Source organism: Kryptolebias marmoratus, linkage group LG14 (assembly GCF_001649575.2).
Source record: "Kryptolebias marmoratus isolate JLee-2015 linkage group LG14, ASM164957v2, whole genome shotgun sequence".
Classification (NCBI taxonomy): Eukaryota; Metazoa; Chordata; class Actinopteri; order Cyprinodontiformes; family Rivulidae; genus Kryptolebias; species Kryptolebias marmoratus.
Window position 1 is genome coordinate 18,872,824 of NC_051443.1, and position 16,420 is coordinate 18,889,243.

General features: G+C 40.5%; 1 protein-coding gene and 1 long non-coding RNA gene across 5 annotated transcripts in view; one reads left to right on the top strand and one right to left on the bottom strand.

Moving 5' to 3' along the window:
• The window catches only part of sh2d3ca (SH2 domain containing 3Ca), a 63,444-nt gene that overhangs the window by 19,335 nt on the left and 27,689 nt on the right, over positions 1 to 16,420 (top strand). The window contains exon 1 of one of the 4 annotated variants that reach the window (XM_017410704.3): positions 3,096 to 3,528. The exons of 2 other annotated variants lie outside the window; for them this stretch is intronic. In XM_017410704.3, the coding sequence (XP_017266193.1) occupies positions 3,448 to 3,528 (81 nt within the window). In that variant the 5' untranslated portion in view covers positions 3,096 to 3,447. Of the gene's footprint in view, positions 1 to 3,095; positions 3,529 to 16,420 lie in introns of those variants that run through there. One more of the 4 variants, XM_037979462.1, reaches the window with a different exon arrangement.
• LOC119617672 lies at positions 748 to 1,424 on the bottom strand. Its single transcript, XR_005234028.1, has 2 exons — positions 922 to 1,424; positions 748 to 839 (listed from the first exon to the last, which is right to left on the bottom strand). It is a non-coding gene; the product is annotated as an uncharacterized LOC119617672 (long non-coding RNA).

Here is a 16,420-nt window from a genome sequence, read left to right on the forward strand (position 1 = left end):
TCTCTTTCTTACTGTTTATTCACTGTCACATGCTGTTTTTATTTTGTTTTTTAATTATGTAAAGCACCTTGAAATGCCTTGCTGCTGAAATGTGCTATACAAATAAAATTTGATTGATTGATTGATTGATTGATTGATTGATTGATTGATTGATTGATTGATTAGCTTTGGCATCTATCTTTAATGGCAGCAGGTGATAAACCAAAATGCGAGTTCAGTCATGTAGAGTCTAACTTTCTGTGACTCTTTTAAACTTAGAATTATGTTTCTACTTTGAAGTATGCCTGAGCTTTAGGGCTCCAAAGAAGGCTTATCTCACCAAAATCCCAATATTCTTTCGCTGTGTTTTTTGTGAATTTCATCTACGCTGTATGATGTGCTGCTATCAAAGGTCATAGCTCACCATTCCCAATGGATCGTACATGCTTTAGTTTATTTTCTTACGGGTCCTTACAAAACTGTGGGAGGTGACGCAAACCAAAAAATTGCCACAGAAACAGAAGAATAACGGGCAAATAGTCATAAGGTTGCTTCAGTGCTTTTGCATTGATCCCCTTAAATATAATGGCTGCCCTTTACATAGCCACTGCAGGCAGTCAGATCTATTAGTGCATCAAGTGAAATTTTTCCTCCTGCAGAATGTAGAAAATTTTAGTTTTCCACCTAAACTTTAACAACGCACTGAAAATGTCATGTTTGGTTCCAGTTTACGAACCCACATGCACGAACACAATCAGGAGACGCGTATGCAAACAATAATAAAGTTTATTGAACAGAGGGGACAGGGTTGGGGAGAAAAACACGGAGCAGAAGTCAGGAAGGGATAACCAGTTCAGCCACTGTCAACGAGAGGAAGCGGTTAGACTCCTGGGAGGTGGAGGAACATATAAATATATATATGTAGAGGAGAGAAAGGCTTACTAGGAACAGATGGAAGCTCACTTAGGAGCAGCGACAGACCCAGGGCGGCGTGGAGAGGTAGTGAACCGTTGGAGGGCGGACAGGTAAGACAGACTGAGTGGGGAGCGAGCTGGCGGCTGGTCGTGGTCCGGAACAAACGATCCACAGAACTTTTCTCTCGAGAAAACTCCGGAGGAATCCAGGTAGACCTGACGAGAAGGAACAAACACAGGAGGCGATTATCTCGGGAAGATACACAGCGGGCCTTACTCTGGAACGATTTGTTACCAAGGTGAACAAACACTCAGGCAAGGAAGTGTCAGCTCGCCGCTTCTTAAATATCCCCAGCCTCAGTCAGCAAATGCGCCACAGGTGTGTCTCCGGGTTCAACCACACGCTTCTCCAGGGGCTCTGCTCCTAGGCGGCATCTGGTGGAGGAAGTGGGAAGCGGCAGGCTTCCAAAACAAAAGAAAAACAAAACAAACCACCGATCCTGACAGTTAGGATGGTTTTCATCATCATATAATAAAGGGCTGAAGTAAAGAAAGCACAGGACCCCAAGAGATTATTAGTTTCCTTGCTGTGTAATCTGTCTAATCCAGTGCTGGATGGGTTGAGATTACATTAGGAGGAGACGCTGCGGTTAATGAGCTCCTTTTTTAATATTCTTGTGACCCACTAGCATGGATTCAAGAGGCAAATTAGAAAACTGATTGCTGGGATCATCTAATGCGGTGTGTGTTTGTGTTATTGGGAGATGGCCTCACACGAAGCACTGAGAAAAATGAGTTTATTCTACACGCACACACACACACCCACACACGCACACACATATGTAGACATACTTTTATTGTCTGCTGCTGAAAGGATAGTGTTTTTGCCTGTGTATGTGTGTGTTTGTCTGTTGTGTTAGCAAAATATCTAATTTTAATGAAACTTTCAGAATGTAATTATAGTATCTACATCTACAACTGATTAACTTTTGGAGTCAACTCAATTTGAGATGTTCACTGTTGCCAACTGACCTTTACAAACACTAAAATGGCTATAACTCTATAAATTTGGGCTAGAAATGGGCTAAGACTTCTGTGCAGCAGCTGACAGTCTGGGCACCACACATGATGCAAGATCTTTGCTTAAAACTTTGGCATTAACATTGGCATTGGTGTCAACCCCAGCTGTCTGTTGCAAAATATCTCATGAACCACAGGACAGATGAAAATGAAACTCTCAGAAAGTAATCATTGGATAAACCTCTCTATGAACAACTCTATCTTGTCATTTTTTAACATAAGATGGTCTTAGTTTAAAACTCTGGAGTGAAAGGTGGCAAGCCATATGTTTTCCTTTAAGGAACACTAAGTTTGAAGTTTTTCTATATTACATTCTGCATCTCTGCAGTGATGCAGGACCAATTAAGTTCATTGTCAGAGTTTTGGATGCTGCCAAGTCTCTCTCTCTCTCTCTCTTTCTCTTTGGCGTTGCCATGGTGAAGCGTCCTCAGTGATGTCACTCACCGAGGCCTCCAGAGACAGAGCCACCCCTTTCGCCCACCCGGTGACATCTCCCTGCAACTATGTGTGTGAAATTGTCCGGTAAGAATCACACCCTGTTATCCTTGAAACACCTGCTTGTGTGTTTCAGCTCATAATGAGCTGTCTTGCTGCAGTCTTTTGAGAGACACATCATTACATTCGGATGCACACACAGGTAGCGTTTATGCCAACATTTCCCCACAAGAAGCGGATTCTCTCCAGAGAGCCTGGTGCAGTAATATATGGAAGGGGGGGTGCATGTGCCAAAATGTAGGAGGAATTAAAGGTGTGAACATGCATCCATCAGGGATGTGTGAATGCTGGGCTTTGAAAGGCTTCACACGTCTTCTGCTCCTCTCATCTTTTTCCATTCATCATCTCATCTTTTAATTTTCTCCCCTCCCTCCTATCTCTCTCTTCACTTTCTCTCACTCCCCTTGGGCATGTGAGCATTGTCTCAGCAGCGGAGCTAAGGGGTGGATGAGGGGGGGCTCAGCCATCGGATGGGTGGGTGGGGTTTCTGCCCAGCAATTCGACAGCACTCCTCTCAGCTTTTAGCCTGTAAGCATTCACCCCCACCTCAGCTTCCCACACCCTCTCTCCCCTCTCTCCCACTGGTCCACCCTCCCCCCACCCACTCTCCTTTCATCGGCAGGCAATGAGGTAATCCCTAGCAGTGAGAGGAGCGCGAGCGGCGAGAGCGACAGAAGCCGGTGCGGGGCAGAAGCAGGGAGGATGTCAGGAGCTGTATCATCTCTCCCTGTTATCAGTGGCAGCTGTTAGCGGCTCGCTCCTATGTATAATAGCTGATGCTGCAGGCTGCAGCTCCGCAGTTCTTATCTGTTGGTGGTGGCACAATGTTGAGGGGCTTTTAAGCCAGGCAGGGGTGGGACAAGGCTGTGGCTGGTGTTTGGACCCCAGGAGGAGTGGAGACAGGAAGGGAAGAGGTGAAGTAGAAAGAAGGGGAAAGGTTTGGGGAGAGATTACAGGGGGGTAAAGGTGTATACCCACCATGACGGAGCGGTGCAGTCTGTGGAGTGCCCTGTCGGCTGCAGCATGCTGCTTCTACCGGGGATCCTTCATGCAGGTGCAGGTGAGTGTTTTTACTAGCAGGCATATGGGCTCTCTGATTCCTTTCTCCTGGTATCTGACACATTTTTGCATGTATCTGTGTGTTGGTTTGTGTTTGGCTCCTCTGCTGTCCTGGCAGCCGGTAATGTCAGCCTGCCTCGTAGTTGGCAGACTGATGATATCATACACTCTGTACAGCACTAAGGTGTCAGATGGACTGTGTGAAAACAGTGTGTGGAGGGAGTTAGAGGGAGCGGGTGAGGGAAGAGAGGGGTCTGGGAGTTTGTGAATGTCTAATAGAACAGAAAATGTAAATCGTATGTGAGAATTAGAGCTACTGTCTGAAGGGCACAGTTGAGTGAGGCACAAAGTATCCTCTGGTATCAGTTTTACTTAAGGTCTAAATCTGGCTCCAAGCTTGAAACCCAATATCTGACCTTACTCTTGGAGAAAATGACACCTTCAGTGTGTTTTGTCTGCTTTTTACAGCTTGAATAAAGTTTTTTTTTTTTCTGGTTCCTAACTGATTATGTATTGAGCAAAGAGAAAGAGGATGCAGAGTTGTGTTAAGAACAAAGCACTAATCCTGATGTTTGGTTCTGACTTGTCCCACCTCGTCTCAGGACATTTCGTCACGCAGCCGAGGCGTTCGGTGTCTTCATCCTGGCTTTACTTTGTTGTTTGGTTATCGTCTGTCTTGCTCCAAAAAAAAAAAAAAAAGTACAGACTCTTGTTTCCAGGTTTTCATTTGCTTTCACTTAATGTGAAGAGGTTCTAAGCTTGGAGTAATGAACTTATTTTTAATTAAATCTGCTGTGGGTTTGTGGTAGTGTGTGTGTGAGTGGGGTGTGAATTAATTACCAGTCGCTGAAGAGTTAAGTGGAAAAATCTCTTAATTTACACCAATTTGGTTTTGTTTACAAACACTGTGGTTCTGTCTTTAGACTAATATTTATTCGTCAATCCCTCCTAATTAAACACAGCCTGTCAAGCACAATGCAGTGAAGAAAGAAGCTTTAATCATTACTTGCTCTGCTATTCAAAGCCATGTTGATTTTTTTTTTCCAACTTGCCTCCGGGGGGTAATAATCTGGCAGAATTTCTATACACTTTATAGTTTTTCTTTGACGCTTGCAGTGGGAGATGCTGTCTTCTTATATCAAATAGAGACAGAATGCAATAAAGCAATACTGACAGGCTCTCTTGTGAGTGTGAACTGACAAGTAATTTAGCTATTTTGATCCATACATCGCACCTCTCTGTTGCTAGATGTGAAGTTTATCTTATTCAAATTGTCATACTTTCATATGGAAGCGACTTGATTGCTTGGGTGGGGTTTCAGGTCGTTTCAGTCAACGCTACAAGGTGATTTCAGTGAAATTATCTGTGGGGAAGATATGGTTTGCAAGTTATTCACAGGGTTTACTCAGTTGTGTCCACATGCTTGTTTATGTCACAATTACTTAAGCAAACATGATGTCAAAACTAATTCAAGTCCTTCAGTCCATTTGACTACATTGTGTTACAACTCACATGGACATTCAGAGGCATCATTCTTTAGCGATTCTTTTGCTAACCTGCAGTTTTTCAAAGAGGCAGAAGCCTGAGATGTCTAATGGAAAGCAGGTTTGACAGTTTCAGGGTACATTTTGACCAATAAAAAAAGGGCACTGCATTAAAAAAATACCTTTCTGACTTGTCGGTTGGGTTTCAATGGTGGGATGACAATGTTATGCCAGAACATCAGATGCATTTATTTCAATAAAACTACAAGGTTGTGGTTAGAAATGACATCAAACTGGTTAGGATTAGGAAAACTTAACACATTCTTTTTACTCCTTAACTTTCAAACTCGTGCATATCGTTTCTCATGACCACTAGAAGATACCCGTCCTTCAAACCCAGTTAGAAGTCATCATACCCTGTAAGAAGAAACAACCCAACAGGTTTCTTTTGTTTTTTTATTTTGGTGAAGTGTTTCAGTCTTTTCTTGAAAAATACTCCATTTAAATGATGGGTGATTGCTTCAAAGAGAAGATGTAAAGCAATCCTAATCTGATGGTTGTGAATTGGACTGTATGTCACTGGGTTTGAACATGAACCTGAATGCACTGGACTGAGTTGTGGTTGGAATAAATTGGAAGAAGCTGAACTGAATTCGACCTGTTTTTATATATCGTGCCCTGAAGTTACTTTTGTCGTGAACCTGTGTTACGTGAAATGTGGTTTAAATTAAACAGAATGAACAGAAAATATAAAAGTGGAATGAATTTTGTTATGATTTCTGGTGTAACTCTGATTCTCTGTGTCTATGAACCAATGGGGAGTAAAAATTGAAAGAAAAAAAAAATTGGTTTAGTTTGTTTAATTGTTTTTGCTTTAGTTACTTGTATGTTTTTTGCTGAATTTTATCATTCTGATTCAGTTTGTATTATTATTGTTACATTGCCATTATATTAATGACATTAAATGACTGTAAGATCACAGTAACGTGGGCTAAATCCTCATTTTTTAATTGGTTAAAACAGAAACAAAAATACTTATTGCTCTTAATTACAACTTATTTGAAATTCTAAATAAACTGTCCTTTATGTCAAAAGATATAAGATGATAAAAGACACATCCTAAACATGTGACTCCAAAGATTAGTGTTGACCTGGTGAGTAACAGTGTGAAAGTGATTACTCTTTGCTGTCTTTGCATCATTAATGACTGCAGATTGTTTTTCTCACGCTGTTTTTTTTCCCCTTAGAGTCCATTAGTGGTGAGAAAAATGACTTGCTCTGCAGAAAAACATATCCACTCTTTTTTTTCCCCTTCTTAAACATGAAAAACTACATTTATGAGCCAATATGTTATAAAACCCTACAGATGAAGCAAATAACAACTACAGTGGATGACAGCCCATCTCACTGTATATAATAGAAATTATGTGAACATTCATTCCTCAGAGGAGTCAGGAAAATAAGAAAATGCTGAAAAGTGACTTTAATAAAAGCTAAGAAATCCCCTGAAGTTATGTGGCACTATATTGTGCCAATACTTATTTTTCAGATAGCAAAACCAATTGGAACCAAATTGGTTCGAAAATCATCATCATGCTTTAAAACTAAATTGTGAATTGAACAGTGAAACAACATTATTACACTGCTGACACATTGTTGACACAATGACAGTGGTCCGTGACCTAAGCCTATCAGCTGTATCAGAGGAGAGATTACACTTGATCCCTCGGTCTAGACTGCAGTGTGCTTACTGCTAACTGAATACACACACTGTTACACACACATACATGCACTCAATGACATGCGGCTTCACAGTCATGTCTGCAGTGCGTCCAGTGTGTAAGTGGGACAATGTAACCGTCCGCTGGACTCTGGCAGTGTAAAACACTCCATCAGCCCCCAGAAACAGACACACAAAGTCAAAAATACATAAACAGATGCATGGACACACACAGATTAATCCCCTTTCTCTGCTTTGGTTGTTTTGGATTCCCCCCTTGTTTCCTCGCCTTCTCCCTCCCATCTCGCTGCCTCTCCCCCATCATCTTTGTAGCCTCACTCCCTGCTGACCCGACCAGCTTGTGGCTGTCGTCGTTCCAGCCAGCAGCCGGTCCCTCTGTCCTTTAGCATTCCTGCAGCCCTCCTTTATCTGGAATGTTGCTGTGACCTCCAACCCTGCAACATGGCACTTCTCTGCCGTCCGCGCCTTGCAGTTTAATGCAGGTTTCTGTTTGCAAAGACGTACAGTGCCTTTGTGCGTTGTAGTGTTTTAAATTACAAGATAATTCACTACCATAGATCTGTTAAGTCCCTTTAAATGTTTTTTTTTTCTTTTTCTTTAAGTACAGTCTTTGGAATGTTACAAAGCTAATATAAAGAGACATGTAAGTTAATTTGTTTAAGATGCTTCTTACCAAAAATTTTTAGAGAACAAATCTAACAGAATCAAACATAGATGCTTGGTAAGAACTTATTGTTGTCGTGTTTTACTACGTCAGGTAGATACGACACGTTTATGATTCAGCTTTAGCTTCAATTTTCCACAAAATAAGTTTCATTTAGAGGTTTAATGAAGGAATTAAACTCAAAATTTTTAACAGACAGGGTGAAGTGAAGTTCTGTGACTGTGATACAGATCTTTTTTAGGAACTTTTTATGCTTTGTACTGCATACAAATATATTTTAATTAATGTTTGGTTAGGTGTAGGTTGGATTGAGTGAACAATTGTGGTTTGAGTTTTAAGGTTTCCTAAAATTTGGAAAATAAACATTTATAAATTATTACTTTAGAAAAAGAAAATGAAAATGACTGAGCTTGTGGATTTTTCGAGGAGACCTGTGATAAATACATCATACAGCGCAGAATAAATTGGTGGGCTTTATTGCATGGATGTCTCTTGTGTCCCTGGTTTCACTCCAGAGAGGTCTCACAAGTTAATAACACAAAATTGAACCTTGTAGCATTGCTGCAAAGTTTTCTATAGGACTTTTATTACTTTCAATATAGTCTTTCCCTCGGTTTTATTAGTTTTATCAGCAGAAAAAGTTCTCGCCATGTTTGATGAGGGATGGCGATTTCTTAAATTGGAAGAATTTGGTTTAGGTTTTCCTCTTACAGCAGGTTCAAGAACTTATCACAAAGGGATATAATAATGTTTATTTTATTAGTTTAACCTGCCACCTCACTAGTCAGTGCTAAGTTAGCTGAAGAACATAGAGCCCCGCTAATGCCTTTTGTGTGTTTATGTGTTTGTCTGTCATTCCATGCCAAAAAGGGGAATCCAAACCAATTGGTATGTTTTAGTATTGAAATATTCACCATGTAATCCCCTCTTCTCCGCTCCTCCATATCTCTCACTCTCCTTCTCCTCCCCTAAGCTTTTCTCTGCAAATCCTCTTTTGGCGTGCCTGCCTGTCACACCCTGCAGGCTCATATTGTGAAGGGCAGCTGTGCATGTGTGTGTGTCATGGTGTGTGTGTGTGTGCGTGCTTGAATTGCCTTGTTCCAGAGTCCATATTCTCATTAAAGCTCTGTGAATGGTTTTGGCACTAATGAGGAGCAGAACTGCTGGTTGTGTGTGTGTGTGTGTGTGTGTGTGTGTGTGTGTGTGTGTGTCTGTTTGTGCATGTGTCAGCTGTGTGTGTTTGATGTGTGTATGACTATGTGTTTCTGATTCTCCAGAATGTTACTTACTGGTTTGTAATGAGCATTTTAAAAGATTATTATTTTGGCATTAGCTGAAGAGAGGGCTCAGTTTAAGCCACTCTAATTGATCAGCCTTTCTGATGTAACAGCTTTTTTACATATTTTTTTTTCTTTTACCGCTCTTAACCTTTTTTGATTTCCTTGGAGAGATTTTCAGAGTCAAAACCAGTGGGTCTCCTTTCAAATAAAGTGTAGGAAAATATGCTTCCCCTCACCCCTTCTTTTGTTTACTTGCTTAATTTTGCCCAATTCTTAAATGCCTTTGGGATCAAGGCTATATACTTTGATCCCGTTTATATGCAAATACTGCTGTTTGATATAAGATCAGACGATCAGGCTTAATGAGTAAAGAAAAAGGTCTGTCCTACTGAATTTATTAGTTTCTGACTCAGGGAGCAATTTAAATAAAGTAATATTCCCCAAAGGTGCCCAATCTTTTTAGCGAAACCACATATATTTAATATTTTTTCATGCATCTCCTAACATTTCTTTCCAACCAGTCTTTGCTGTACCAGTTAAAAGCTGACCGAAGACCCTCCTCTCATTTTAAAAACTGCTTCAGAATGAGCTTTCATTAGGTCTGTTTTTATTAACTATAAATGACTGGTCTTTCATTTATATAACTGCAAAGACCAGCTGCCTTTGGTATTCATAAATGTTAATGCACCAATTAAGCCAAGTTCTGTGACAATGTGCACTTCCAGAAATATGTCTCGGAGATCTCCCATTCTAAATCCCACAGCTTGTCTATCATCAGGCATCAAGCTGCTATGCTGGCTTACACATACCAACAGTTTCAGCTCTGTGACTACCTCGCTAAACAGTTCAGAGGCAAAACAGCAGTGGGGTGATTTTAACCTCCTCGGAAGAAGATGTCTCAGGAAAGTGTTTTGTTAGAGGCGCTGTTGTTGCATTCTTATTGTTGATACAACTTTATTGCCAAAACTGTAACAAATAATAAATAATAACAAATAACCCCTTCAAATTAAAAGACTGCAGGAAAGGCAGGGGGAGACTGAAGGTGCAGTTTTAAGGAACTCTCCATGGAAGATAAGGTGGCTTACGCTCTTTGTTGTCAAAACAGATGATTTGTATGAATAACCATCATCTCTGATCTGTTTTCGAACAGGTTTTGACCCTACAACAGCATAACAAAACTGCTGTCTGAGAGAACAATACAGTTATTATTAGCTCGACAAGACGAGGCCGCCTGTCAGGAAAGCATCAAAGCTGATTCAAAAACACTTTGGGAAATCCACAGAATTGCTTATATTCTGAAAATGATTTGGTGAAACAGTTTTCTCCAGTGAGTTTTTTTTTAAAAACTTCAAGCAGCTATAAAGGGAGGCTGCCTTAAAAACGTTTCCATATGTGTAAACATCATGCTATTGTGAAAGAGCTGGGAAATATAAAAGCTGAATGAAACAAAAGTTGTGAATTAATTTAGACAGAAAAAAGTGTAATTGGTGTTGTTCCAAAAAGGCCTGAAGTCATGGCGGTGTAAGTCTTTACCCACCCAAGCGATGTCTGCAAAACCTTATGGATCCTGCTCTCTTTCCTCCTTTTTCTTAATCTCCTACTGGTGCTATACAATAACAAAAAAAAAAAAAAGAAAACAATCATACAATAAAAATAAAACTTTAATGCATCTTTGCTTGAAAGCTATCACCGAGAGGCATTTAGTATCAAGAGCATCAGGTTCAACCTGCAGAAACAGTTCACGGGTAATTCATTCATTTGACCTTCTGATGCAAAGTTCTCAGACTCTCTTTAAGTCTTCATCTTGACTTAGGAGGAGGTCAGATAAAGCACTAAGAGTTAAGTGGTTCTTTGGCTGCAGGTCACTCTTAGGTAGGTTCCTCTAAAAGGTAACGAGTCCATTCAAATCTAAAGGGATAAAATGAGAATTAGACTATGGCTTATTGAGCATACTATCAAATCATTTTGATTTGTTTTCAAGGTGGATTGAACAGATTAAAAGCTCAACTCTGAAACGAGATCAGTCCTTAGACCTGAAGTCAATCAGAAAAAGGCATTAGAAGAGGAGTTTAAATAAATCTGCCCACGTTTTATCCAAGCCCAGACTGTCGTGCAGCAATGGGCCTTCGGGCATTTCAGTGGTTCAGTACATAACATACTCGCCATTCAAACAAGTGAAAATGCAAAATGGTCTCTTTTTATTATGACTTTTAGCTGCAGGCCAGGATCATAGCGCTTTCCAGCTCAGTGCTTCATGTAATCATCTGCTCTCTCTGGACATGATAGAGGGAAGCTTTAATATAGAAGGACATGAAAACATAAACCTGTGGTGAATGCTTCTGTGCGTTTAATCACAGGTAAAACACTTTAAACAGAAGCCGGTGAAGGAGAGAATAAACGAAAGAATACATTTAGTAGCTGTGCATTTGGTTTAGATGCCATTTGATTAGTAAGCATCTGCTGCTGGCAACATTTGTACTTTAAGGATTCTAGCAGTAAATAAAAGTGTTTTCATTCTGAATCTATTCATGATTTTTGTCTGTTTTCACGCCCTGCAGCTTTGAAACAAAAAGAAAGGGCATGAAACAAACAAAAAAACATGCAAATTATACATCAAAACATAGGGCTCAGTCAGGAATAGTGTGCTCTGACTTTTGGTTGTGGTACATTGTAGGACGTGGACAAAATTTGCAGAAAACTGTGAGCAGTTTTCCCATACACAACAATGGGATTTTGACAAACCAAATGAGAAAACATCGCCCTCCTTGGAACACGATAGTTCAGCAGACTGTTGATGATATTGCACCTGACTTTTGACCTGTCTAACTTTCCAAAACTTTGCAAACAAACACTTCTAACTCCCACAGCCTTTATACTACACATACAAATTATACATTAAAACATAGATATTTTTTTCTTCTTTTACCCAGTGTGTGTCTCACTGCCATAAAACTTTTCTCTCAAATCCCCTCAGAGTGCAGAGAGTGCGCACCCAAGCTTCAATAGACCAGTTATTTTAGCTCAAAGTATTCTCTTCAAAACTGGAAGTGAAGTATATTCTTTAAATTGTAAAAACTCCTGCATAAAACACTATAAAAACATAAAAAATCAAATGTAACCATCAGACTCTTCTGCTGATTGTGGTTCAAGAATTTTAAGGTTTGTTTGAGGCTTACTTTTTAGTCTGTGTTTCTGTCTGCCTGTCTTAAGAGTGCTATCTGTGGTTACCATGGTGACCCGAATAAGCCACTGGCAACAGCTTTAACATTTTTTTTTATATTGGTTCTCTTCAGCCTTCTTTTACAAAAGCCAACATCAAAATGTTGGCTTTTTTCTTAGCTTAAAACGTTACAAAGTTGTTGAAATTTGAGGGAACTGCTACATTGGCACCCTTCAAAATTTCTTCAAGAAGTTTCTAGTTTTGAAGCATCACACTTACAGTATTCACTGTTTTTAATGTTGACTTGTGAATACAGTTGACTGTCTCTCAGTTTTCATCAACCAACTTTTAGAACTGACACCGAGTGCTGAAAACTCCGCGTGTGAGATTCAGCCCTCTGAAGTCTCCGCAGAAGACTCCTTCACACCTCCTCACACACAAACACACCATGTTCTCACACGCTCGGAGCGACGCAGCTGAGAGGGAGTGTGGCACGGCGCGGGGATATGGAGCAGGAGGCTGGCAATTGTTTGCTTCATCTTTGACCTCTCCCGACCGCTGAGAATGCAGAGGTTATTGGACGTCAACAATAAAGGCTCAGTTCTCCCAAATGAAGCAAATAGGCATTCCAGCGAAGGGGAGCTTAGCTCTAATGCTTTTAATGCTCATTGTCTGAACAAAAAGCTGAATTTTCTGTCTTGGAAAGACATGCTAGGACTGTTGCTGGAAAGTTGGCACCTACTCGTTGAAAATATTCTCATCAAATCATTGTTTTAATGATCTAATTATGCACTTATTTGTAAGAGCCGCATAGCCAGTGCAGAGAAAACAAATCTGACGTTTTACATCTCTCTCTCTCTCTCGCTCTCCCTTTCTTTATGCCAGTGTTGCTCTGATTCTAATAAATCCCACTGGGTAAAATGTGTTTGAGTTACAGAAGGCCCCAGATCTCTGCGGAGTTTTTAATGCACCATTTTCCTTTATGAAAAGACCCGGGGCAGTTAAAGCGTCTCTGGGTGATTTGCAGGGAGCAGCTGAGAATGGCGGCAAACACACTCGCGCACGCTCGCCTAATCTGTATCCTTCCCACACCCACGAGCTGAAGGACTGACACCCTGCTATGCATGTACACATGCCTGAACATTAGTGCCTGTGTGGACCTACAGTTCAGGGCTTTAGCGACTAACTGACGGCTAAAACCGCTGCAGCATAATCCCAGGTAAACACCAGGACTATTCAACAAGTGCTGATAACATCCTAATGCAGCTGATTGAAGTGTTAATGTGAACCAGAACCTGATACTGATTAGAGATTGAACTGATTATGTTGACAGAAATTTGATAGCTCTGTTGAACTCACATTAGATTTGATCAGATTAATATTCCTGCCAATAAAATTGGAATTCATGCAGCTTGGACACAGTTCATGCACCATGTAGCTCGTGCATACACACGGCGGTGGTAGATAGTGGTAGATAGCAGTGATTGCGTTTCCGCAGCATAATAAGTAAGTAATAGAAGCCTCCAAATAGAAAAGAGCGATGGAAAAGCCACTGACATAGAGTGGCCTCCACCAAGCCTATTATTTTCCGGATCCGGACATGTAGAAGTGCATTATTAAGCTTGGTTAAGTGGCTTTCAGCGTGTGATATCTGGATCTATCTATATGATGTGCATTCAGAATTTCTCATATGAGAGCATTAAACATGCAGGGAGGATTTGCATCTTTCATGAAGCCTTTAGCAAATAGAGTGAATGACATCATACTCCAAAGATGGAGGATGGAGCTGAAGGTGTTGTATGAGAAAAAAAAGCAGGTATAAAATAAATAAATAAAGGCCTGTATCGCCTCCTTCCTTTCATGCCAGAGTTTTAGACTAAAATCATCCTATGTTAAGAAATGAATTGAAAATAAAATTAGGTGTCACGCTCAGAGTGTCAGTTTTTTAAGGTCAGTAGGCTGTGGCAGCCATCAAATGAATCAAGCTTACTCTAAAAGTTAATTAGTTGTAGATGCACATTCAGTGATCACTTTCTGCAAGTTTTATCAGTTTGTGAGATATTTTGGTATCAGACAGACGAGCACAGACGCAGGTAAAAACATTATCGCTCTGCATCGCCTTTCGATGGGGGGGGGGCAATGAAGATGAAGGTGAATGAATGTGCAGCATGCTGTTAGAGGCAAACATGAGCTAATTTCCCATCAGCATCTCTTAGAGGATGTGTCTGGAGCCTCTCCTGGGAGTGTTTACACTCTCCCACCCCAACGCTCACACAAACACACTTCCACCAAGTCTGTTTCCTGTTGTTCCTCGAAAGCAGCTGTGAAGGCAGGGCTGCCGTGCACATGTGAGCATTAATAAAAAGTGGGGTGTATGTTGCAAAGTGAGGGCCCCAGCGAGCAAAAAAAAAAAGAAAAAAAAGCTCTATCTGCATCACCATGACAACGGCTTCGTAACAACAGAGAGACAACACCCATCTCCCAACCCCCATCAGCTGTGTGTGTGTGTGTGTGCGCGCACATGAGTACATTCATATGTGAGTTGTGGTTACATTCCTTTCTATGCGACAGAGGGAACGCTCATTGTGGAGTATCCTAGCAGGTAATGCCTGTACCTCAGAGTGTTGGACGCAACCCTAATAAATGTGTCTGTATGCCTCAGCAGGGAGTGGTCACACAAACACACACGCACACACACAGACACACAAACACAAATGCACTAACGAGCTTCACTGCCGCCTCTGTATGAATGGAAGTGATACCTCAGCAGCACTTTGCCTCTGTGTGTCTCAGCCAGCCAATTGTACAGCTCACTGCTCTACCTCCAGGAAGGGATGACATCATCTCTGGCCAATAGCATCTCAGCTGAAGGGCGTGCTTCTTTCTGCTGGCTACATGGCTGGGGTGATGAGGAAGCTTGTGCATGTGTGTGTTTGTGTGTGCTTTTATTAGGAAGGTTACTGATTGACATGCATCCACCGTCTGCCTATGGGATCAAACATTTTTCCTGTCCTATACCTCTCTGTTTTCTCTCTTTTTTGTTTTTTTAATTTTCTTTACTATCTTTTTTAATTCAGATCCCCCCCCACACACACACACACACTTTTATTTATCAAAAATAAGCAGAGCTTCAGTCTGTTTCCTTTTCGTTACCTCATACTTGTGCATCTTTGCTGCCTTTCATCCCCCTCCAGCGGGATCTTCAGTGGCATCATTTTAATGTCTTTTATTGACTATCGAGTTACAAAACCAGCCGATAGGTCATCATATGAGCTGGCAAAATGTATTTATGAACTGTATGCTGACAATGCAGGGAGTAGGTTGTCACCATGATAAAGCTACAAATGAGCTCATTGCTAATATAGCTCAGTGAAAAGTGAGCGTTTGTGTGACTGTTTATACAGAGAGAAGTAACTGTAGCTTGGGAGCTAAAAGTTCAATTTAAAGTACAGTACAAGTTTAATATTTTTTAGTTAGCTTTCCATTGGTTTTCACAGTTTGCTAGGCTGAGCTGAACATCTCCTTGCTAACCAAGCTTTGGGCCATTTTTACTAACAAACAGTATTCATTTTTTCTTTTTTTTTGTAGGAAAGTAAATAAAATGTGTTATTTAACTGACGTGTTTTGCTAAGAGTTGGGACATTGGCTAAAATGTCTTTTGAAAATAGAACATAAAGAAAAGCTCTGGTCCTGATAACAGTGGTTACCCTGAATGTGCACCTTTTACTTTCAGCACATTTTAAGCACTTTCCAAGAGGGAAGTAAATGCTCATTTGATCCAATTTTAGTTTTGTAGCTTAAATTATTAGTTTAGACCTTTTGAAGTGGGGTTTTGTGAAAGAGTTATAAATAATGACTATCTTACCTGTTGTAGATAGCTTTTTAAAATAATAACCATGTAATACAAACCCATCGAAGATGCAAAGATTTATTAAAATGGAAATTCTTCCGATTGGAGTTGTTTTAAGACAGCAACAGTCCACTTTGATCTTGGCCACGTTTGCATTAGCTCTTAGCTCATAAATCCAGGCAGTATTAAACTGTGTTTCTCCAAACTGAGGTCGTCCAAAAGGTCATCCTCAACAGGTAAGTTATTATTTATTCATAACCTTTCCACAGAACTGAGCTTCAAAAGGCCTGAATTATGCCTTTAAAGATTATTTTAATCTGTAAATGCTTGTCTATAGACATTTTTAGTCAGTACTGTGATGACCAAAACAAGGAAACACAATAAAGCTGATAGGCAAATAATCAGTGAAGAGCATTAAAAAGGCTGTAGTAGTTGTAAGACACGTGTCCACGTGTCTTGGCTGCTTTTCAACTTGCGAAGATGATTAATCCTCTGCTGTCACTCAATGATTAATTAATTAGATGCTGTGTCACCATATGTGTGTGTCTCCTTGGTAACAAGGCTGCAGCTTCTGGCCATTGTTCATATTTTTAATAAAATGTCTCAGAGTTTATTTGAATCAAACCAAAATCAGAAAACTCTCTGGCAGCCGATGAATGAAGCAAACGTTGCTGAGTATGCCAATGTCTGAGATGAGATAGCGATTTCTAACCT